Source organism: Poecilia reticulata, chromosome 16 (genome assembly GCF_904066995.2).
Source record: "Poecilia reticulata chromosome 16, P_reticulata-male-v2, whole genome shotgun sequence".
NCBI classification, from domain to species: domain Eukaryota; kingdom Metazoa; phylum Chordata; class Actinopteri; order Cyprinodontiformes; family Poeciliidae; genus Poecilia; species Poecilia reticulata.
The window spans coordinates 1,310,881-1,334,802 of record NC_088845.1 but is presented as its reverse complement, the minus strand read 5'-3'; the positions used below and the strand labels follow the sequence as shown (position 1 = coordinate 1,334,802).

Below are 23,922 nucleotides of genomic sequence, written 5' to 3'. Positions count from 1 at the left end.
AAGGCACAAGCTAAGCTAGCAGAGCCGGCCCAAGGCATAAGCTGGCCACACATCACAAAACTCTACATTTAAAATGTTTATTAAAAATAAAACTTTCAACACAAGTACATGAAGAGGTTTTAATTTAAATTTCAGATTTGAAATTGGCAAGTTTTACTTAGCAAAAGTGCAAATAATCTGGATTATTCGATTGCGGTGTAACCATAGTAACAGTCTCATGCATAACAATACATCATCACTGATTGCTTCTAAAATCACCCAATTAAACTCCACCACCTTCTCCAGATTTCACCTAATCCGGATTAAAACGCTGCTGGTGGAGAAAGTTCTAACAGGAAGACCAAGTCAATTCTACGGAAGCCTTTAAGTGCCAGAACTTTATCCAGCCTGACAACAAGGCTTCACCTCTGACCTTCTCTGAGGGTTGGTGTCGTGGACCATTTGCTGCACGGCAGTGAGACTGCAGGTTCTGCTGCCATGATCCGGTGAAACGCAGGAAGTCTCACTTTGAGCTGCAGCTTCCTTCTCGGCTCGGCGCCTAAACTTCCTGTTTTCTGCGATTCTGGGTCTGATTGTCGCTCTGTGAGCTCCCAGGAAGAACGTGACCGGTTCTGGGCTCTGACTCCTGACCGGTTCTGGGCTCTGACTCCTGACCGGTTCTGGGCTCTGACTCCTGACCGGTTCTGGGCTCTGACTCCTGACCGGTTCTGGGCTCTGACTCCTGACCGGTTCTGGGCTCTGACTCCTGACCGGTTCTGGGCTCTGACTCCTGACCGGTTCTGGGCTCTGACTCCTGACCGGTTCTGGGCTCTGACTCCTGACCGGTTCTGGGCTCTGACTCCTGGGCTCTGACTCCTGACCGGTTCTGGGCTCTGACTCCTGACCGGTTCTGGGCTCTGACTCCTGACCGGTTCCGGGCTCTGACTCCTGACCGGTTCTGGGCTCTGAGGGCTCTGACTCCTGACCGGTTCTGGGCTCTGACTCCTGGGCTCTGACTCCTGACCGGTTCCGGGCTCTGACTCCTGACCGGTTCCGGGCTCTGACTCCTGACCGGTTCTGGGCTCTGACTCCTGGGCTCTGACTCCTGACCGGTTCCGGGCTCTGACTCCTGGGCTCTGACTCCTGACCGGTTCTGGGCTCTGACTCCTGACCGGTTCCGGGCTCTGACTCCTGACCGGTTCTGGGCTCTGACTCCTGACCGGTTCTGGGCTCTGACTCCTGACCGGTTCTGGGCTCTGACTCCTGGGCTCTGACTCCTGACCGGTTCTGGGCTCTGACTCCTGGGCTCTGACTCCTGACCGGTTCTGGGCTCTGACTCCTGACCGGTTCTGGGCTCTGACTCCTGACCGGTTCTGGGCTCTGACTCCTGACCGGTTCTGGGCTCTGACTCCTGACCGGTTCTGGGCTCTGACTCCTGGGCTCTGACTCCTGACCGGTTCTGGGCTCTGACTCCTGACCGGTTCTGGGCTCTGAGGCTCTGACTCCTGACCGGTTCTGGGCTCTGACTCCTGACCGGTTCTGGGCTCTGACTCCTGACCGGTTCTGGGCTCTGACTCCTGGGCTCTGACTCCTGACCGGTTCCGGGCTTTAAATATGATGATCAGACGTGTTTAAAAAAAGTGAAATTTGAGATTCAAATGTGAAAAATTCAGATTTTCTGTCTTTTCAGACAGATTCCGTTTGATTTGCTTCAGTTAAAAACAGATCAACAATAAATAAAACGCAACCAATGTGAGTTTTTCCATCGTTAAGCTGAAACATTTGGACCGAACGTAAATGTTCTGCAGGGTTCTGGTTCTGCTCAGAAAGACATTCGGACACGTTTACAGGAAACTTCATTAATGTAAACGCTCTGAGCTGCAGCAGCTGGAGCTCTGAGTTATTTTATGGTTACAGCAGGTTATAATCGGTGGAGGCCAGAAATCGGCTTCCAGTGGAAAAAAACTGCCCAAATATGCCGACAGCGACGGATATTTTAATATTTACCGGCTTTTTACTGGGCGAAGCTCCTGTTAAGGCACCACGTTGAGCCTGATCCAGATCCAGAGCCTGATTTGGTCCAGAGGAAGTTAAACTCTTCCTGGCTTCGTCTCCTCGGTGCCGGAGCAGCAGATCCCACATCGGCCCGTTTCCTGCAGGTCCAGGTTGGTAAACATGCACAGTTAAAATGTTTCCGCTGTAAAAACGCAGGTTACTGACAGAATGTCCACAGTTTGATACTCTGCAGCTGTGAGACGTGGAAACTGAGGCCTGGAGTCTCATTTATTGATTTATTTGATTTAAATAAACCCTCTGAACGGCGCGGAGCTTCCGGGTGGAACGTGTCGTTTCTCTTTTGGTCCACTGGGCGGCGCTGCTGCAGCACCTGAAGTCCAACATGCAGAGGCGTGAAACGTGACGCCAGTTTGGTTTTGCTGCATAATAACTGATGAATAATGTTCGTTTTTCCCTTTTTCTGCAGGTTTTAGAAGAGAAACAGGGAAAAACTTGAGCTGCGTTAACAGTTGGCAGTGAGCAGCCGGAGGTTCCTAAAGGATTTTTTAAAAACTTATTTGTTTTCCTTTTCAAAATGTCCCCTTTAAAAGCAAACAGTGAGTAAAACGTGAGGAGGAGGGAAGGACTGTGTGCTGGTCAGCATGCAGAGGGAGGCGGACTGGAGCTGAAGCGTATTTACAGCGGCTCCTGCTGCTCCGCTCTCCTCTCCTCTGACTCCGCCTGCGCTCAGGGCTTCCATCACGAGGAGAGAGGGAGGCGGAGTTCCTCAGGGCCGTCGCCTGGGACGCTCCATCGACCTGGAGGTTAAAGCAGACAGAAGAAAAGTCGCAGCTCTGACGTTTCACTGCTTTTTGTTCCTGCTGGTATGGAACTACATTGGTGCAAAAACCTGGAAGAAAAGCGAAACATGGAGCCGGTTAGACGTACCGGGTCATTCCGCCTCCTGGACGGCGCCGCAGTTCTCTTTACTCTCTGAAGCGACGGCTAAATACTCGGCCCTGCAGGGACAGAGAGACGGACTGAAACAGATCTGGATCTGGATCAGGATCTGGATCTGGACCAGGATCTGGACCAGGATCTGGATCTGGATCTGGATCAGGATCAGGATCAGGATCTGGATCTGAATCAGATCTGAACCAGGATCTGGATCTGAACCAGGATCTGGATCTGGATCTGGACCAGGATCTGGACCAGGATCTGGACCAGGATCTGGACCAGGATCTGGATCTGGACCAGGATCAGGACCAGGATCAGGACCAGGATCTGGACCAGGATCAGGACCAGGATCAGGACCAGGATCTGGACCAGGATCTGGACCAGGACCCTGGTCCTGACCCGGCTCTGGGTCACTCACTCGGCCTCCCTCAGCGCCTCCTCTCCGGCCGCTGAGATCTTCCTGTAGCAGTAGATCATCTCCACCACCAGCCAGAGCTGCAGCCCGATGATGGACACGTACATCATGACCTCGGACAGGATGGACGCCATGCCTCTGGTTACTACGGCGACACACAGGGAACACGCAGGTAACAGCCAGTGGTTGCTATGGTGACCCGGTGAGAACAGCTGCAGGCCAGCAGGGGGCAGTGTTCTCTGCTCTTTCCCATTTTGAGGAGAACCTGAGAGGAAATCGCTTCTCTGGTTTCTGACTGAAATCCAGAATAAATTCGACTAAAAGCTTCTTTTCGTGAACGTCTGCAGCTCCATGTCGTTATGAATGGATGATTTATTTTAGGCTCATTTCTAACGCAAACATTGAATAAAAGTAGAAATAAACGTGATGAAAGCAAACAGGGAGACTGGAGACGTTGTGAGGCTTCGTTTGAAAAGCAAACAAACCGACGGCTGCAGTTTGCTGAGCTGCAGCTCCATGTTTGACTAACAAACGAAGCCTCACACACACACACACACACACACACGCACACACACACACACACACACACACACACACACACACAGCTGCTGCTGCCGCGACGTTCAGCTGGATCAGATTACAGCAACAATCAGAAACCTGAGAAGCAGATTTTAACGTCTCTGATGATAAAATAGAAAAAGTTTTTAAAAAATAAAAGCATCTTGACTCAGTTTTACTTTTTATTTTTCCTTAAATGTCGTCAGGAAAACTGCAGTTTTTCAAAGCGTCACAAATTAACATGAAAACCTGAGTTATTCATCCTGTCATAGGAGAAAACATGAATAAATTCATGTTATTCATTTATAAACGTCAGTTTCAAAATAAATCTTACGTTTTTAGTTTGCCAACTAAATATTTAGATAATATTAAAATTCGTTTGCTGATGAGCAGAAGTAGACTTTCAAAATAAAAGCCGGGGATCACAAACATAATATATTAATCTGTAAACTGAACTGTTAGCTTGCTAGCTAAACTGTGATATTAACGAATGAATGAATGGATGAATGAATGGATGAATGAATGAATGAATGAATGAATGAATGAATGAATGAACGGACGAACGAACGGATGAATGAATGAATGAATGAATGAATGAATGAATGAATGAATGAATGAATGGATGAACAGATGAATGAATGAATGAACGGACGGACGGACGGACGAATGAACAGATGGATGAATGAATGAATGAATGGATGAACAGATGAATGAATGAATGAATGAATGAATGAATGAACGAATGGATGAATGAATGAATGAACGAATGGATGAATGAATGGATGAATGAATGAATGAATGGATGGATGAATGAATGAATGGATGAATGAATGGATGAATGAATGAATGGATGAACAGATGAATGAATGAATGAATGAATGAATGAATGGATGAATGGATGAATGAATGGATGGATGAATGAATGGATGAATGGATGAATGAATGAATGTACAGATGAATGAATGAATGGATGAATGAATGGATGAATGAATGAATGAATGTACAGATGAATGGATGAATGAATGAATGGATGTACAGATGAATGAAGCCGTATTTTCGTTCAACAGGATAAAAACCAGGTTTTTCTTGTTACTTCTGGCTGTAGCTCTGCAGCAGGTTGAACATCCCGGTTCTTACGTTTCGGAACCACGCGGAGGCGGATCTGCTTGGTGGTGCTGTTCTCAAAGTTGTAGTTGGTGTAAATGAGGGTTCTCCTGAAGGTGCACTCGTAGGTTCCCGTGTCGTTGAAGGTCACGTTCAGGATGTAGATGGAGCCGTCCTGCAGGTCCTCCGTGTTTTTGCTGCCGTTCCAGTCCAGACGCTCCTCGAAGCGCGGGTCCAAAACGCTGCCCCTTTTCTCCTCATACTCATACAGCTGGAACAGGAAGCAGAGGAGAGACAGGAGCCGTGAGGAGACAGAGACCCAACCCTGAGGAACACCGAGCCGCTGCGGACCGCAGGCTTCCTGTCCGCTGAGCGGATGACCGTCAGCCAGAGGACAGGAGGACGTCAGACTGGTGAAGGCGTCTGATTCCCACAGGCAGGAAAACCGAACAGCAGACGGTGAGGGAACCAGTGAAGCTGCTTCCAGCTGCAGCAGGCGGGTCGTTTCTGCAGGATTTATATCGAAACCTGCAGAGGAAAAACGGTGGAGCTGCAAACAGTCTGACCTGAGCAGCAGTGATGAAGGCTTACCGGAGAGAACTCTTGGTCGTCGGCGCCTCTGAAGCCCCAGGTCACCACGGCTTTGGCCGGCACCTCGGCTCTCATCTTGCAGGAGATGCAGCCCAGTTTGAAGCCCTCGTTGGCCACGGCCTCCGTGTCCGAGTCCACCTCCACGCAGGCGCCGCGGCACAGGCCGGCTGCAGAGTGAGGAGGAGTCTGTCAGTTCCTGCTGGTCGCAGGTCAGAGGTCAGAGGGCCGTCGGGCTGCAGCGTTTTCTCTCAGTACTCGCAGGCAAACAGTCGGTACTTCAGAAAACAGCAGGAGCTTCTGTAGCTCTGGGTTTGCGTGCTTGTTAAACGCTCAACACATGCGTGACTTTTTAGTTTTCTGGTTCTTTTTGTTCTTGCATTGTTTTTATTTCCGCTCATCGCTTCACTTTGATATTTAATACATTTGGATTTCGGCTCTGCTGAGATTTTTTTCTCTTCAAAATGTGAAACTGAGAGGAAATAAAGATTCTGCAGTGAGACGTCAGTTCCAAGCGGAGCCAACATCATATATAGAGGCGAGAGTCTATATATGCCGATCATCATCATCATCATCATCATCATCATCATCATCATCATCATCATCACGACACAAACTCGTCATCGGCCAAAGTAACACACCTGGAGCTCCAAAGGTTTCTGTCTCAAACTGCATCTCGCAGTTTCCACTGAGGCCTCAGCACCGATCTGAACCAAAGATGAGCTACCCTGAACTTTCACCTCAGGGGGCGGGGCATGGGGGGAATGGGGGGCGGGGCATGGGGGCGGGGCATGGCAGGGGCTTTCATTTTAATAATAAGATGGAGGGAGTTGGGGAGGTGAAGGGAGAAGACAGGAAACATCCATCCATCCATTTTCTAACACCCTTGTCCCTCAGTGGGGTCAGGAGGTGCTGCTGCCTCTCCAGCCAACGTACCGGGCGAGAGGCGGGGTCACCTGGACAGATCACCTGGACAGGTCACCAGTCTGTCGCAGGGCAACACAGGACACACAACCATGCACACACACACTCACACACTCACACCTAGGGGCAATTTGGAGAGACCAATTAACCTGACAGTCATGTTTTTGGACTGTGGGAGGAAACCGGAGTACCTGGAGAAAACCCACCATGCACAGGGAGAACATGGAGACTCCATGCAGAAAGACCGGGGCTGGGAATCGAACCCAGAACCTTCTTGCTGCAAGGCAACAGCTCTACCCACTGCACCACTGTGCAGCCCCAGACAGGAAACAAACAATTGCAAATCAGATCAACGCTGATAAAAGCTTTAAAATGTGTTTGTTTAAATCTGAGGCTGTTGAAAGGCAGCGGAGCATGAAGGGGAAGAACGATGGAGGACAGAGATGGAGATGAGGGGAGAGAACAAGAGGTCAAAGGTTAGCTGCAGAGGAAAAGGAGGAAAAGAGAAAATTAGGAGCAAAATTATATAGAAAACTGTTTATTCATCATTTCATATCAACTGATCACTTATTGGTTGTTTTTCTGATTTATTCATTAGTTCATTTGACCAGCAGCATCAGTCAGGAGTACAAATGTGACGTTTATAGTTTATAGACCTGACAGGAAGCACCGATCAATCAGCTGACCGATCAGCTGACTGATCAGCTGACCGATCAGCTGACCGATCAGCTGACCGATCAGCTGACCAATCAGCTGACCGATCAGCTGACTGATCAGCTGACCGATCAGCCGACCGATCAGCCGACCGATCAGCCGACCGATCAGCTGACCGATCAGCCGACCGATCAGCTGACCAATCAGCTGACCGATCAGCTGATCGATCGATCGCTCCAGGTGAGTTTTGCTGCTCTGCAGAATCTCCAAAGGAAACTCAAACTGTTCAGACCTTCAGATCTTATGAAAACCAAACAGGATCACAGTGAAGGTTTTGGTCCAACCGATCAGCCAAGTCCTTCCTGAACCGGACCCAGACTTGATGAACAAGACTTTGGATAGACCGTCTGTGTTTCCTTCCAGACGATCCGAGCTCCCTGGATGGTGGATCCACATTCTGGCTGGTTTTCATGTCTGGTCCAGTAGAAATCATCTCCTGAACATCAGCTGATCAACAGCAAACACTTTTATCCCACATGAACGTAGAAATGCAACAATTTAGCTAATAAAACACAAAATCTCAGCTAAATTATTTAACACGATGTTCTGCCGACGTATCAGAGAAGAGAATCACTGAAACCGGCTCCACAGAGAAACCAGACTTTCCTTCAAACCCCTGAGTCCAGCGCCGCCCGGCTGCGTCGCAGGTTTAACCCGAAGCGACGGCCGATCTGAGGTTCTCCGTTATCTGCCTGGCAGATCCGCAGCGCCGAACAGACCCGAGGCAAAAGGTGCATCTATAAATACTTCCTGCTTCGACAGGAAGCAGCTACTTCTGGTGCTTCAGCTTCGTCTCTGCTGCGGTTCGCCTGTCTGAGGCCGCAGTGAGCAGCTCCAGCTGCCGGAGGGACACAAAGACTCTGATCGCTTCACGGCAGAGACACGGACAGCAGCAGGCCTCCGGTCACCAAAACACAGATTATTCACGCCGCTCTGCAGCACCAGGCAGGAGGGGAAGGTTTGTCTGGAGAAAACCTGGAATGCAAGCAGAGGAGAAACTCCGACTCTGCAGAAAACACGGGAAAAAACTGGAGTTCGGCTGCAGGATTCATGAGCCTCAACGCAAAACAGGAAGCAAAGCAAAAAGGGTCAAATCTGAAGGTCAGAGATGTAAAAACTCACGACTCCAGATCCTCAGAGATAAAAGCAGCAGATGCTTTAGGAAATAAATCATTAAATGACTCATTTAAAGGATTTAGGAAGCAATAAGAGCATCAGAGCAGAAACTGAAGGTCAGAATCGTCTGCTGGAGTTTATCAGGGGTCTGCTGGTGTGTGTGTGTGTGTGTGTGTGTGTGTGTGTGTGTGTGTGTGTGTGTGTGTGTGTGTGTGTGTGTGTGTGTGCCTGAGGCAGAGCTGCTGCTTCACATGAAGCTCCACCATTCTGAGATTGGTTCTTTGCTGTTCCTTTCAGAAACTGCAGAAATCAGGAGCTGCATCATTCTGGTTCATCCTGATTTTCCGGGAGGCGCCACGTTTATCCGTTCAAACATTTTCATGATGTAATAAAGAGGATGGGACAGTCCAACCGTCAAACTGCTCGGGACGGAGACGAGCTCCAGTCCAAAGGCTGCAGATTAACTCCAGAACAAAAGCCAAAGGGTCGATGCTGCGGTGCTGGCAGCATCATGCTGTAGTGTTGGCAGCATCATGCTGTAGTGTTGGCAGCATCATGCTGTAGTGTTGGCAGCATCATGCTGTGGTGTTGGCAGCATCATGCTGTAGTGTTGGCAGCATCATGCTGTGGTGTTGGCAGCATCATGCTGTAGTGTTGGCAGCATCATGCTGTGGTGTTGGCAGCATCATGCTGCAGTGTTGGCAGCATCATGCTGTGGTGTTGGCAGCATCATGCTGTGGTGTTGGCAGCATCATGCTGTGGTGTTGGCAGCATCATGCTGTGGTGTTGGCAGCATCATGCTGCAGTGTTGGCAGCATCATGCTGTGGTGTTGGCAGCATCATGCTGCGGTGTTGGCAGCATCATGCTGCAGTGTTGGCAGCATCATGCTGCAGTGTTGGCAGCATCATGCTGTGGTGTTGGCAGCATCATGCTGCGGTGTTGGCAGCATCATGCTGTGGTGCTGGCAGCATTATGCTGTGGTGTTGGCAGCATCATGCTGTGGTGTTGGCAGCATCATGCTGCGGTGCTGGCAGCATCATGCTGTGGTGTTGGCAGCATCATGCTGCGGTGCTGCAGGAGGAGCTTCATAGAAGAAATGCAGCATCTAATGTCAGATCGTTGAAGCTGCAGGTGGACGATGTTTGTCTGCCACAAAGTCTTAAAGACTGTTGTCCCGATTCTGAGGAAAAGATATTAATCAATCAATAACAGATTATCTGTCATTGTTGAGGCTTTTGGCACATAGATGGTGATTCTTGCTGACCTGGAACAACAGAAGTTTTCTCTGATTTACCTCCAGACAGCAAAAGATGGACGATTCTTTTCCCTGGGTGTATGTAAACTTTTGGTCTCCACTGCAGTGAAATGAAGCCGGATAATAAACTTCAAACACGTTTTTAAAACGCTGCAGTGAAGGAGCTGGGAGTTCGGTTCGGATTCTCCCACTCAATCCAAGATGGCCGCCGCTGTGGACAGAGAACTTGAACCGTTTCTGGTGTTTTTTGTTCCAGCGATTCGTTTGTTTGGTTCCATCTGCAACTCTGAGCGACTGAAACCGACCAGAGCAGCAGGAGAAAAGACGAAGATGCAGAGAGACAGGAAGGAAGAGCCGAGTCAGCACATCCAGGAAGGACGGTGATCCGGTCCAACAGCAGCAACAGAGGCAACGCTGCAGCAGCGACAGAGGCAACGCAGCAGCAGCGACAGAGGCAATGCAGCAGCAGCGACAGAGGCAACGCTGCAGCAGCAACAGAGGCAACGCTGCAGCAGCAACAGAGGCAACGCTGCAGCAGCAACAGAGGCAACGCTGCAGCAGCAACAGAGGCAACGCTGCAGCAGCAACAGAGGCAACGCTGCAGCAGCAACAGAGGCAACGCTGCAGCAGCAACAGAGGCAACGCTGCAGCAGCAACAGAGGCAACGCTGCAGCAGCAACAGAGGCAACGCTGCAGCAGCAACAGAGGCAACGCTGCAGCAACAGAGGCAACGCAGCAGCAGCAACAGAGGCAACGCTGCAGCAACAGAGGCAACGCTGCAGCAGCAACAGAGGCAACGCTGCAGCAGAGGCAACGCAGCAACAGAGGCAACGCAGCAACAGAGGCAACGCAGCAACAGAGGCAACGCAGCAACAGAGGCAACGCTGCAGCAGCAGCAGAGGCAACGCTGCAGCAGCAACAGAGGCAACGCTGCAGGCTAATCCAACCTGCCAGCTGCTCTCTCAGGTCTGGGATTATCCAGCAGCAGCAGATTAGGATTTTTTGCTGCTGGTTTTAATCCGTCACATCAGCAGCTGTTTGTCTCTGAGGACTGAAATGTCCTCCAGCTGGAGAAAAGGACGACTCAGGGGACAAAACAGGCTCGGTTCTGGTTCTGTGTGTCCACACTGGATCCTTCGAATCCAAGGGTAAAAACACTCAGCAGAAGAGGAACGATGGTGACCTCTGTCCTCAGACGGGGTCAGTCCATCCATCAGGTGTTTCCAGTCCACTAACTGGTTTCTCCTGGTCCCAGTTTGGACAGCCGTCTCCGTCCTCCTGCAGGTTGGACTCATGTTGGGACAAAACTGAAGACGTTTCCGGTTGAAGAGCAGCTCTGATGTCATTCACAGAAACTTCCAGACGTTTCTCACGAATGAGGAGAAACACACACACACACACACACACACAGAGACAGACACACACACACACACACACACACACCCACACACACTCACTCACTCACACACACACTCACACACACACACACACACTGCAGCCGTGCATCACCAGCGCTGACGAAGCTGCTGCAGTCCTTCCTGTCCTCCTCTGTCCATCTGTCTGCAGGACGTCATCTTCCTCTGCTGCTTCGTCTTCATCGTTAATGTTTAACTGAAAAGTTTCACTTTTTGAAATGAAAAACTGGATTTTAGTTTCAGTTTTTATGAAGATATTTACTTTGTTTTTGTTCCAAGAATTATTTTTGTTTTCTTGAGAAAAATGGCTTTTAGTGAGAAATGGAGAAAAAAATGTAGGTTTTATGGTAATTCTTTGTTTAAAATGCAAAAGTATGCAAATAAAACTCAGGAGGAGGTTCTAGAACAGGGGGTCCAAAGTGGGTTCTGGAGGCCCGGCATCCTGCACGATTCCATTCTGCCCCGGTGGCAGAAACAACCTGAGCAGGTCGATGTTCTGCTCAGGGGTCCAGGACCCACTGGGCTGGTGTGTGTGTGTGTGTGTGTGTGTGTGTGTGTGTGTGTGTGTGTGTGTGTGTGTGTGTGTGTGTGTGTGTGTGTGTAATCAGATCAGAGAATTATCTCGCTCCAGATTCTTCTCCCATGGAGGAAACGCGGAGCTTCTAACAGAATCGGAACCGAACTCCGTCCCGTCTGGACTCGGCTGCCAGTCGGAGCCGAGCGGCGGAATCACATCCGGCCCGTTTAGCCGAGTCAACAGCTTCCTGTTTGAGAGGAACCGTAACCAAGACCAGCTGCAAACCTGCAGCGACTCATTCTGAAGGAACCGGTTCCGACCAGCTTTTGGGTCCGTTTGCTGTCAGACCGCCGATTTAGAAAGATTCTGCGGGTCAGAACCTGGAGGCGGTGTCACGGTGGACGGAGGACAGACTTCAGAGCCTTAACCTCCAGTAAGTGGCGGTGATGCTGCTGAACGTTTGTTTCCAACCGCCAATAAAAACCAAGAAGAAGAAGTTAGCGCCTTAAAGAGACCGTGTTTCACAAAGATCTGTGCTGCTAACCCTACAGCGCTAATGCTAACATGCTAAACCAAGGCGAAGTTTAGCAGAAGCTAATGCTAAAATAAACAGCGGGACTGTTCCCGCCCTGACAGAGGAGACGGTCCGAAGGCCCGACTGGGCAGACCCGGTACCGGTTCTGTTGGATAACATAAGGAGTTCCGTATATCTGCTGTGAGCTGATTCGGGGGTTTGTTGCTGTTTCCGGTCTTTCCGTCGCATCCAGAGCGGCAGGTTGCTGCTGCTGGTCACCGTCTCGTTAAAAGCGACCTGCTGACCAGAACCGCCTCCGGATCCATTTGCAGACTAATGGCTCCGTAACACAAAGAGCCCGGCGCCGCCGCATTAGCCGCAGCAGCTCCCAGGAGCAGAGCTGCCAGTAACTATCTGGATTCTGCCACCATTTTAATGAATAACTAGATGGAAGCTGATGGATAATTCATGAGTGATCAGATAAATCGCAGCATTTTGCTTCCCTCCTTTGCGTCCAGCTGAACTTCATTCACTGCTGGAGTTTCATGAGCCGCAGTGATTCAGCTGCGGCTCTTCAACACCTGCGTCCCGCTAAAGACGCACTTTGACGCTTTAGAAGGTGAATAAAGCGGAAGTGAATCGGCCGTGATGGAGAACGTTCTTCTCCTGGTTTCAGGGATTTATCTCATTTCCAGACCAGCAGATGCTTTTGGGCCTTAAATGAAAATTATTTAAAAAAAAATAAAATAAAAAAAGTCTCACACTAAATCATCTAATCACTAAATATGATAAATGTATATATTTAACCCAAACTGTCAGATCGAGTCTTTACCTTTTCATCACAATAATCTTCCTCTTTCTTCTTCACGTCTGTTTCCCACTCATCATCATCATCATCATCATCATCATCATCATCATCATCATCCATTTTTATGGGAATGATGGGAAGTTGGTCCCATGTGGACCAACTTCCATAAGAGAGGTACTTTAGCTTATTCTTAGAGGCAATTGATGGCTGCCTGGAAACCACCGAGATGACTTCAGATGACTGTAAAACATGCAACTGCTTCTTTAGAAGCAGTTGCATGAGACTGAGAAAAACATCTCAGTTTTTCTCACTCATTCTCCTCCTTTTCACTAATAATCTTCTTTACAAACCTCATCATCCTTCTCATCTCTCCCTTTCATCTCTCCTTGTCCTTCTTTTCCTCTCCCACTCATCACCCTCTCATTCCTCTCATCTCTTCATTTATCCCACTAATCTTCCCCTTTGCCACCTGAATCATCCATCTGATTCATCTTTCCATAATCTTCCACTTTCTCCTTCACAACATCTGTTTTTCTCACTCATCCTTCTCATCCCTCCTTCTCATCCCTCCTTCTCATCTCTCCTTCTCATCCCTCCTTCTCATCTCTCCTTCTCATCCCTCCTTCTCATCTCTCCTTCTCATCCCTCTCATCTCTCCTTCTCATCCCTCCTTCTCATCTCTCCTTCTCATCCCTCCTTCTCATCTCTCCTTCTCATCTCTCCTTCTCATCCCTCCTTCTCATCTCTCCTTCTCATCCCTCCTTCTCATCTCTCCTTCTCATCCCTCTCATCTCTCCTTCTCATCCCTCCTTCTCATCTCTCCTTCTCATCTCTCCTTCTCATCCCTCTCATCTCTCCTTCTCATCCCTCCTTCTCATCTCTCCTTCTCATCTCTCCTTCTCATCCCTCCTTCTCATCTCTCCTTCTCATCCCTCTCATCTCTCCTTCTCATCTCTCCTTCTCATCTCTCCTTCTCATCTCTCCTTCTCATCCCTCCTTCTCATCTCTCCTTCTCATCTCTCCTTCTCATCTCTCCTTCTCATCTCTCCTTCTCATCCCTCTCATCTCTCCTTCTCATCCCTCCTTCTCATCTCTCCTTCTCATCCCTCCTTCTCATCCCTCCTTCTCATCTCTCTCATCCCTCCTTCTCATCTCTCCTTCTCATCCCTCCTTCTCATCTCTCCTTCTCATCCCTCCTTCTCATCCCTCCTTCTCATCCCTCCTTCTCATCCCTCCTTCTCATCTCTCCTTCTCATCCCTCCTTCTCATCCCTCTCATCCCTCCTTCTCATCCCTCCTTCTCATCTCTCCTTCTCATCCCTCCTTCTCATCTCTCCTTCTCATCCCTCCTTCTCATCTCTCCTTCTCATCCCTCCCTCTCATCCCTCCTTCTCATCTCTCCTTCTCATCCCTCCTTCTCATCTCTCCTTCTCATCTCTCCTTCTCATCTCTCCTTCTCATCTCTCCTTCTCATCCCTCCTTCTCATCTCTCCTTCTCATCCCTCCTTCTCATCTCTCCTTCTCATCCCTCTCATCTCTCCTTCTCATCTCTCCTTCTCATCCCTCCTTCTCATCTCTCCTTCTCATCCCTCCTTCTCATCTCTCCTTCTCATCCCTCTCATCTCTCCTTCTCATCTCTCCTTCTCATCCCTCCTTCTCATCCCTCTCATCCCTCCTTCTCATCCCTCCTTCTCATCTCTCCTTCTCATCCCTCCTTCTCATCTCTCCTTCTCATCCCTCCTTCTCATCTCTCCTTCTCATCTCTCCTTCTCATCTCTCCTTCTCATCCCTCCTTCTCATCTCTCCTTCTCATCCCTCCTTCTCATCTCTCCTTCTCATCCCTCCTTCTCATCTCTCCTTCTCATCCCTCCTTCTCATCTCTCCTTCTCATCCCTCCTTCTCATCCCTCCTTCTCATCTCTCCTTCTCATCCCTCCTTCTCATCTCTCCTTCTCATCTCTCCTTCTCATCCCTCCTTCTCATCTCTCCTTCTCATCCCTCTCATCTCTCCTTCTCATCCCTCCTTCTCATCCCTCCTTCTCATCTCTCCTTCTCATCCCTCCTTCTCATCTCTCCTTCTCATCTCTCCTTCTCATCCCTCCTTCTCATCTCTCCTTCTCATCCCTCTCATCTCTCCTTCTCATCCCTCCTTCTCATCTCTCCTTCTCATCCCTCCTTCTCATCTCTCCTTCTCATCCCTCCTTCTCATCTCTCCTTCTCATCTCTCCTTCTCATCTCTCCTTCTCATCTCTCCTTCTCATCCCTCCTTCTCATCTCTCCTTCTCATCCCTCCTTCTCATCTCTCCTTCTCATCTCTCCTTCTCATCTCTCCTTCTCATCTCTCCTTCTCATCCCTCCTTCTCATCTCTCCTTCTCATCCCTCCTTCTCATCTCTCCTTCTCATCCCTCTCATCTCTCCTTCTCATCTCTCCTCCTCATCCCTCCTTCTCATCTCTCCTTCTCATCCCTCCTCATCTCTCCTTCTCATCCCTCCTTCTCATCTCTCCTCCTCATCCCTCCTTCTCATCTCTCCTTCTCATCCCTCTCATCTCTCCTTCTCATCTCTCCTCCTCATCCCTCCTCCTCATCTCTCCTTCTCATCCCTCCTCATCTCTCCTTCTCATCTCTCCTCCTCATCCCTCCTTCTCATCTCTCCTTCTCATCCCTCTCATCTCTCCTTCTCATCTCTCCTCCTCATCCCTCCTTCTCATCTCTCCTTCTCATCCCTCCTCATCTCTCCTTCTCATCCCTCCTTCTCATCTCTCCTTCTCATCCCTCTCATCCATCTTCTCATCCCTCTCATCCCTCATTATTTTAATGAACTTTTACACTCATCCTTCCTGCTGATGTTAAATAAAAATCTACATATTTATCAGTTAAATATGATGTTTCCCAGCATTTTAATGTAAATTAAGGTTTTAAAGAACAGAAGGAAGTTTTGCCTCTGCAGAGGAAATGAAAAGCATCTCATTAAGCTGCAACACTTAACGAGTTGAGTTTCGCAACTTTCTGTATTTTTTCTGCATTCAAATGAATAAAATGAATAAAAACAGCTGTAAACACAGCTAAAGTTCAGGATAATAAAATAATGATATTATATAGCAGTTCCTTGTAGCATCAGACTCCCAACATCTCCACTGTTTAATAAAAGAAGAACTAATCTCTGTTTGGTGACATTTTCAGCCTCTGTATTCATGATTTGTCCCGTTCAGCAGTTTTAAAACTCAACCTTTAATCGCTGCTAATCGTTTCCTTTCTGTCCATCTTTACTTCTGACTGCAGCCTGATCTGAATATTTCATGACTGATGGAGGCGTCCAGAAGTTCACAGCTCGTCTCTAAGCTTCTCTTCTTTGGCTCTTTATTTGTTCCATGTTCTCATATTTTGGTTTCCAAGCAGCTGGGAGTTCTTATAATCCCAAACGCTGATATTTCTGCAGCATCTCTGAAGGTCATGCATGAGGAAAAGTCCCAGAAAGCCTGAGGAAGTGTTGTTAAAATATCAAAGTTTGCATGCTGACCTAGTTTCTGAGGCTAAGTCCAGGAAACAAACAGGTGAAGCCAGAGATCAGCAAACAGCCACTCACCTTGAAGAGCCAGCAGGGTCAGAGGCAGCAGCAGCATCCCGGCTCCGTTCAGGCACCAAACACACACCGACACACACTCTGCGCCCTGCAGCTGGCAGCGCCGACACGTCTGGACCCTCTGCAGCCCGGAAGAGGAGGACGGAGCTGCTGGGACTCTGGGTGTGGTCTGCCCTCCTCTTCCTCTCCTCCTGATGAAGAGGGGAGCCGCTGAGGGAGGGGCTGAGGACCTGATGGAGGACGGCCGGTCCAAACGAATAAAGAGCTCAGAGTCCAGAGCAGGAGCAGGAAATGGAAGCAGAGTCTGGAGACGTTTCAGCTGCTTTTACTCTCACATTTCTCTGCTGCCTCCACAGAAAAACCTGGTATTCTCCTCCAAAACCCCCGATGGGTCAAAGGTGAGCGGATTCCATCCCGCCGTCCAGCAGGAGGACGGGCTGCAGACAGGCTGATCCGGAGCGCTCAGACTGGCCGAGGAATCGGCTCTGGAGCGATTATTCCCTGACGGAGGGATGCTGCGCTCCGGGACGGGGGAGGGAGGAGGAGCCATAGAAGTGTTGCTATGGTAACGGATTTCCCTGTGATGTTTCCGTATCCTCAGAAGGTCCCACATGCTGCAGAGGAGAAGATGCAAAAACAGAAACAGGCGCAGGAGGCAGAAGAAAAGGTTCTGCTGATGAGCTAAAGCGTCATAATTAACGGCGCCAAGTTCAACAGATATGACACGATTTTAAGAAACAAACACATAAAACACAGAGAAGATCTCTGAGTTCATATCTGTTCACCAGGACTTTTAAATCTTCCTGACCTCTAGGGGGGGCTACACAGTTAGCTGCACAAACCCTAAAACACTAATCATAAATATTAGCACCACTCAAGCTAAAAGGCTATTCCAGCACTGTAATTAGCATAAGCTAATACTAAAGCAAATACCAACATAATATTAGTGGAAGCTAATGCTAAAGCGCTATAACAACATTGTATTTAAGCTATTGCTAAAGTGAAATAGCATGATGTTAATGAAGCTAATGCTAAAGCGCTATACCAACATGGTATTTAGCAGAAAGTATGTAAAACGCTATAAAAACACATTTGGTGAATGAGCTACGGTAACCAACATGGTATTTAATGTGAGCCACTGATAAAGCACTACACTAACACGGCGCTAATTATAAGCTAAAGTTAAAAAGGTTTTTTAACTTTTTTAACTTGCTTCAGTTACTAGCAGTTGCTTGGAACTGAAGCAACTGCTAGTAACTGATATGGTATCAGCAGAAGCTAATGCATGAAGCTAACGGTGTGCTTCACCAACACCCTCATAACGCTTCTGTGCTGAACTGTTTTATAAAACAATAACGTAAACACAAGCAAAAAAAAAAAAGAATAAACAGAAATAATACGAGCAGGAAGGAAACGGAGAACATTTTCACAGTTTGAAGCGTCACAAACTGGGACCAATCAGAACCAACTGGATGAAAACCAGCTTCTTCTTCTGATTCTTCTTCTCTGCCTCCCAGGCATCAACTCATCAAACTAAGACAGAAAATCCGTCTGATGAGAAGAAAATAAACGTAGAAGACTCATCTTTCATTTCTTCATGTTTCCATTTTTATCCCAGTGAGGTGTAGGACATGCTGCCACCTAGAGGCCAAATGGCAGGACAGGAGCTGCTTTTGGTGATTCAGCAAGAACCTTGCAGCTTTAGAGGTTCTTCAGAGAACAGGCAGCATCACGGAGACCAAAGTTGATGCATCTCATATTTTAACTTGTGAAAGAATAGATTTTAGACACGTCTTTAAATGAAGGTGTGAAGCGATCAGAGGAACAGGAGCATCTGTCTGCTGGTACTGATCGAAAAGTAAGACGCATCATGCCAACATGCATGACACCAACTTTCAGAAACAGCAGGGCTGTTATGTATATAAACATATTCTGCTGTGAGCATTTTACTGGCGGGGCTGAATTATTCCTGAAAAAAACATGGGTTTATAATTTTCATGGTTTTTATAGTTGATGCATTGAACAGGAAGCGCACGCTGTCCTGGCTTGATCTCTGAAGTTGACCTCGGCACGGATCGTTCAGATATTCTGACCTATAAGGACATTTCTATCAACCCCCTGTGAGGGCGATGCATGTAGGAGTCAAGTTTAAATCCACCGCGTTTGCTCTGCTTGTGCAGCTCAATATGAACCGTTCAGACTGAGCTGCTCTCAGTGTTCACAGCGCACATTTAGCGGTGCGCATTGAGCATTAAGGTGACAAAAGACATATGTCTTTGTGAACAAAGCATTATGAACCTGTGCGTTTACGTCTCAACATGCTTTGAGTCCCCGGTTAGCCGGTCCGTTACGGTGGTTCAGCCCGGGGAGGAGCTTTCATGCTCGCCTCATGACTAGCACAGCACGCTGTTTGTTTTTTTTTTTTGTTTTTTGTTTTTGCGGCGACACAATGCATATCAAATGCTTTGTCTACTTAAAGTCAGGTAAAGTTGCTGCGCGGAGATCAGAACGACTCATTCCATGAATCTCCAGCAACCAAAACAGTCTGTGTGGCGCCTAAACTCAATAGACACGAAATGAAAGAGCTACTATAAATTAAATCTGTTTGTCCCTCTACATCAGCGGTTCTTAACCTTTTTGAGGTACCGAACCCACCAGTTTCATATGCACATTCACTGAACCCTTCTGTAGTGATAAATAAATATGATCCCCCCCAAATTCAAGACATAGGAGTGACCCAACTAGACTAGTTGGGTCACCACATGGTCACTAAGTCTTCTTAAAAGGTAGAGTCTCTGAGTTCTTCAAAATGTACTCAGTGTTTTCAGCACAGTTGATTTGACTGTCCAGGAACAACTCAAGGTATTGAAAATGTGCCACAGTTTCAACAGGTTGGTCATCGAGAGAAACTGGAACCACTTTAAGGTTTTTAGATCATTTAATTAGCTCTACATTCTTAAGAGAATGAAAAATTAATAATAAATAATAAAGACTTTGCCATATTCTGATTTAGTAATGTAATTATATTAGCTGTGTTACCACCCCCACGCCACTAGAGGCAGTAGCAGGTCCGAAAAGATGAGACTAAGGAGCAGATTTAGAAGTTCACCGAAAGCTACAGAATTTGGTAAAAACTGAGTTTTGCTGAAGTAAATAAAGACACAAGTTCAAATCCATGCTGAGAGTGGAGCTCCTTCAATCAGGGCTCCTCTGCAGCTCTGATTGGCTAAGCATTGTAACGTGATCCTCTGATTGGCTAAGCAATGTAACGTGATCCTCTGATTGGCTCAGCAATGTAACGTGATCCTCTGATTGGCTAAGCAATGTAACGTGATCCTCTGATTGGCTCAGCAATGTAACGTGATCCTCTGATTGGCTAAGCAATGTAACGTGATCCTCTGATTGGCTAAGCAATGTAACGTGATCCTCTGATTGGCTAAGCAATGTAACGTGATCCTCTGATTGGCTAAGCAATGTAACGTGATCCTCTGATTGGCTAAGCAATGTAACGTGATCCTCTGATTGGCTAAGCAATGTAACGTGATCCTCTGATTGGCTAAGCAATGTAACGTGATCCTCTGCAGCAAGTGATGGCAAAGCGGGGCGTCATCACGACTTTACACAGGTGTGTCTTTACCTCCGCGGCAGAGGCTCCGCCGAACCCATGAGACCGACTCACTGAACCCCTGGGGTTCGACTGAACCCAGGTTAAGAACCACTGGTCTACATGCAGCTGCAGAGATGCTCTGTGCAGCGGATTTACCTCATCATGCAGGGCCGGTCCAGTGTTGAATGAGGCCTTGAGCAGAATTTGATTTAGGAACCCTTCTTGTTGTTAAGAGCAACACGACTAACAGCATTTCAACATGAATTTAATTACATTTAGTGGATTTAGTGAAGAGCAGAGCAAAGGTGTGTCATCAACTTCAGCAGAACAAACTTCAGGAGATCGGTGTTAAATAATCCAACATTTACAGAAGAAACATTGAAAAAGCAGGTAAATAATCCTGAGCTGCAGTTTTAAAAGTCTAGTTTTTATTTTAAAAAAGAAAAACCAATGAGAGAAAATGTTCACCTTTAGCCAACAGAAGCTTTATGAGAAGCAATTTCCGTTCCTCATGGTTGCCTGAGACACTCTCACTGAAAACATCTTCATGATGCTCACATGCAGAGAACTGCAGATCAGGACCTGGTGGTCTGGTCGACCCGGTTCTACTGGAACCAGAACATCTGCTCCACCTCCAGCTGCTCTGAGTCAAACAAACCTGTTCCCCTCCTGTCCTGTGGGGGCGCTGCACCAAGAACCACTGAAGGAAACGACACAAAAACCTCTGAAGACGCTGAGAGCAACTTCCTTCTTCACCAGATGGAAACAAGATGGAGGATTTTAGCGGTTGGAGGATTTCTCTTTAGGCTGAAGACCAGGAGCCATTTCTGCTCCTAGCGCTAGGCTAGCACGCTAGCTTTGGTTGTTTTTACCCAGAATGCCCTGCGCTGTAGTCCACGTCTTGCTTCTGGAACAGTTTCTGTTCACATATTTGAACCACATCGGAGTTCACTTTAACCGAACCCAAAGCGAGGTTTGGAGACTGGTAAGATTCACAACTTTTATCAATTCATATTTTATCAACCTTTTTTTTTCAGTTTAATTTGGAATAGGACCTCTTTAGGTGAGTTTAGCTAGTTGGGAACTGAAAGCAGGACCAGTTTTATCTCATTAAAACTTAACGGTTTATCTTTTTAACGAAACATTCGTTCCTCTGACAGATTAAAATGATTCTCCTTCTGACGTCCTGCCAGTTGTTGCCGTTTAATTGTTATGACTTTCTGGTTTAAACGAGAAAATAGTTTTAATAACAGACAAAACTCTTTATTACATTTATTACAATTAACGTTCTTGTTTTAACGAGTTACTGTGTTTATTTCCCAGCGCAGGCAGTTAAACGCCTCCTGTGATTTTTACTGGAATAGCAGACTTAAATAAAAATAAAAAATAATAATAAAAAGGAAAATTGGGCGACATTCTGTTCTTGATCCTGAAAATTTAAAAAAATGTAACAAAATTTTGATAAAGATGATCAATGTGAAATTTTATGTTGTTTTTATTTAATCAGTAAAACCTGAAAAGAACAGTTTATGTTTCATATCTATAAAAAAAACCAATAAAAATAGAGAATGGACCAAAGAAACGGTTTAAACAAAAACACAGTTTCTGGTGCAGCTGCCATTCATTTAAAATCCCCGAGAAAAAATCTGTTTGTCCCGTAGTTTCACATTTTATCTGAAGAAGCTGCAAACATTTATGGTAAAACATGCAGATGACATTTAAGATGAACTTTTACATTTCTGCAGCCTGAACAGCTGTGCAACGTTTCCTGTTTTTTAAACGATCCCCTATTCATTTTTGACTAAATAATAGTCTTAAAGCCTATCCATCCATCCATCCATCCATCCATTTTCTTGCACCCTTTTTCCCTCAGTGGGGTCGGGAGGGGTGCTGGTGCCCATCTCCAGCCAACGTTTCGGGCGAGAGGCGGGGTCACCCTGGACAGGTCGCCAGTCTGTCGCAGGGCAACACAGAGACACACAGGACACACAACCATGCACACACACACTCACACCTAGGGGCAATTTGGAGAGGCCAATTAACCTGACAGTCATGTTTTTGGACTGTGGGAGGAAACCGGAGTACCTGGAGAAAACCCACGCATACACAGGGAGAACATGCAAACTCCATGCAGAAAGACCCCAGGCCGGGAATCGAACCCAGAACCTTCTTGCTGCAAGGCAACAGCTCTACCAACTGTGCAGCCCGTCTTAAAGCCTATTATAAATAATAATTTTCCCTCCAAGAAGCCAGATTTTCAACATCCAGACTTTCTGAATACATTTCTTTGGACGTTGATCTCAGTCTTAGTTCCATCCTCGACTAGTTTTAAACAAAATCCTCCAAACTTGAGGAAGGACCAACATTTTTGGTCCACAACAGGTTCAGTGATGGACGGGCACGCAGCGGCTGCAAGACGCCACTGGAAAACGTCCCATTCAGACCCGGACCCAACTGTTTCATAAAGCCAAATAAACTCATAAAGTTACACAGTTTACCTTCATTTATCATCAAATCCAGAAGCTTACGCTGCATAAAAACACACAAACTGGTTTTCTCACCGTCTGACTTCAAGTCAGGTTTTCCTGTTTCAGTCTGGATTAACAAAATGAGTTTTGTCTAAAAACGAGACTTTTTACAGAATATCTTAATTTTCGTCATATCCAGAGGTTTCAACTTTTTCCAGAATATCTGGTAGAACCACCGCTAAACCGGAGCTTTAGCGCCAGTGTTGTGGTCAAGACCACCTAACCCGAGACCAAGACAAGACCAAGACTTTTAGGGTCCAAGACCGAGTCAAGACCAACACCTGCGCTAAATGACACGATAAAATGTGAAATATGATCAAACTTGCTTCTCAAATTGATCTGAAAGATCCATATTCCCATAAAACACCTAGATATTAAATACTTAATAAATTTTACCAATATTAAAATGAAGTGCTTCCATCTTTGTGCTACAATCCGCGATGGTCTCGTGCCATCCCTAAAAACATAACGCCCTGGGCGTTTGACGATATTGCTCATGTCAGAAACTACCATTCTTTGCAATATTAAACATAGCAACTGAGGCAATGCCCTGACGGTAAATAACGCTCAACTATGAACACTGACCAAGGAGCAACAAAGAAGTAACCAAGCACAAGGCGCTCACCGTGACTGTTTTCACCGTCTCTCCTGCTACATGAAGCCAGGTAGTCTGACACCATGGCAGACATTACAGCTGCCACTTTGAACGAAAACAATCATAGAGCAATGTGCATGCTCTGCGTGCTATTTCATTCTTGTGTTTTATTTATTTGTTAATTAAAAAAATATCAATGTATATGATTAAATAAAGTAATGATAGCTACTGCAGTGTATGCAGAACATTACAGGAATAAAGAACGGCTCTCAGTGACACTCCAGTCCTATTTTCTAAGTAAAGAGCCGTTCAGAAGAATCAGACTGTTCCTGAATGTCACATCACTATATTGCAGACTTTTGGACACAGCATTGTCCCATACATGCGACAAGTCAGTGAACACCTCCGCACAATAATTCAGGCAGTGAGTGACTTTTTTTTCATCACAAATGCTTATGTGTCTCTGTACAGCTAGCTTTGTTAGCATCATGTCAACGGAGCTGACCTTCTTTGAGATACTTTTCTAAGTGACGAAAAAAGTTAGACGTTGTCCCCACCGTCTGTGAAAACAAAGCGCTGCTGAGTTAGCTGTAGCCATCAGATTTCTTATGATTTATGCAGCGCTATTCTATTACTGACGATTAGACAGATCTTCTGACGCTCAGAGAAAACCACTGCGCATGTCTCAGAGCGCCACGTGTGAGTGAAAGGTGGGGAGGCGGGTGAGGGAGGTGGGAGTAACAGAAACACG

General features: G+C 47.0%; 1 protein-coding gene across 4 annotated transcripts; it reads right to left on the bottom strand.

Annotated features, from left to right (window-relative positions):
* Window positions 1–162: 162 nt before the first annotated feature.
* Window positions 163–17,249, bottom strand: scn1ba (sodium channel, voltage-gated, type I, beta a). 4 transcript variants are annotated; one of them, XM_081616794.1, is made up of 7 exons: window positions 16,445–17,249; window positions 6,238–9,531; window positions 5,600–5,766; window positions 5,042–5,279; window positions 3,350–3,491; window positions 2,923–2,993; window positions 163–2,792 (listed from the first exon to the last, which is right to left on the bottom strand). In XM_081616794.1, exons 2-6 carry the CDS (start codon window positions 6,269–6,271, stop codon window positions 2,927–2,929), a joined length of 648 nt encoding a protein of 215 aa, XP_081472920.1. In that variant the 5' UTR covers window positions 6,272–9,531; window positions 16,445–17,249; the 3' UTR covers window positions 163–2,792; window positions 2,923–2,926. The 4 variants fall into 4 exon arrangements, with proteins under 4 accessions (XP_081472920.1, XP_081472921.1, XP_081472922.1 ...); XM_081616795.1 differs by having other exon boundaries at window positions 6,238–7,001; XM_081616796.1 differs by having other exon boundaries at window positions 6,238–6,914.
* Between the last annotated feature and the right edge of the window lie 6,673 nt (window positions 17,250–23,922).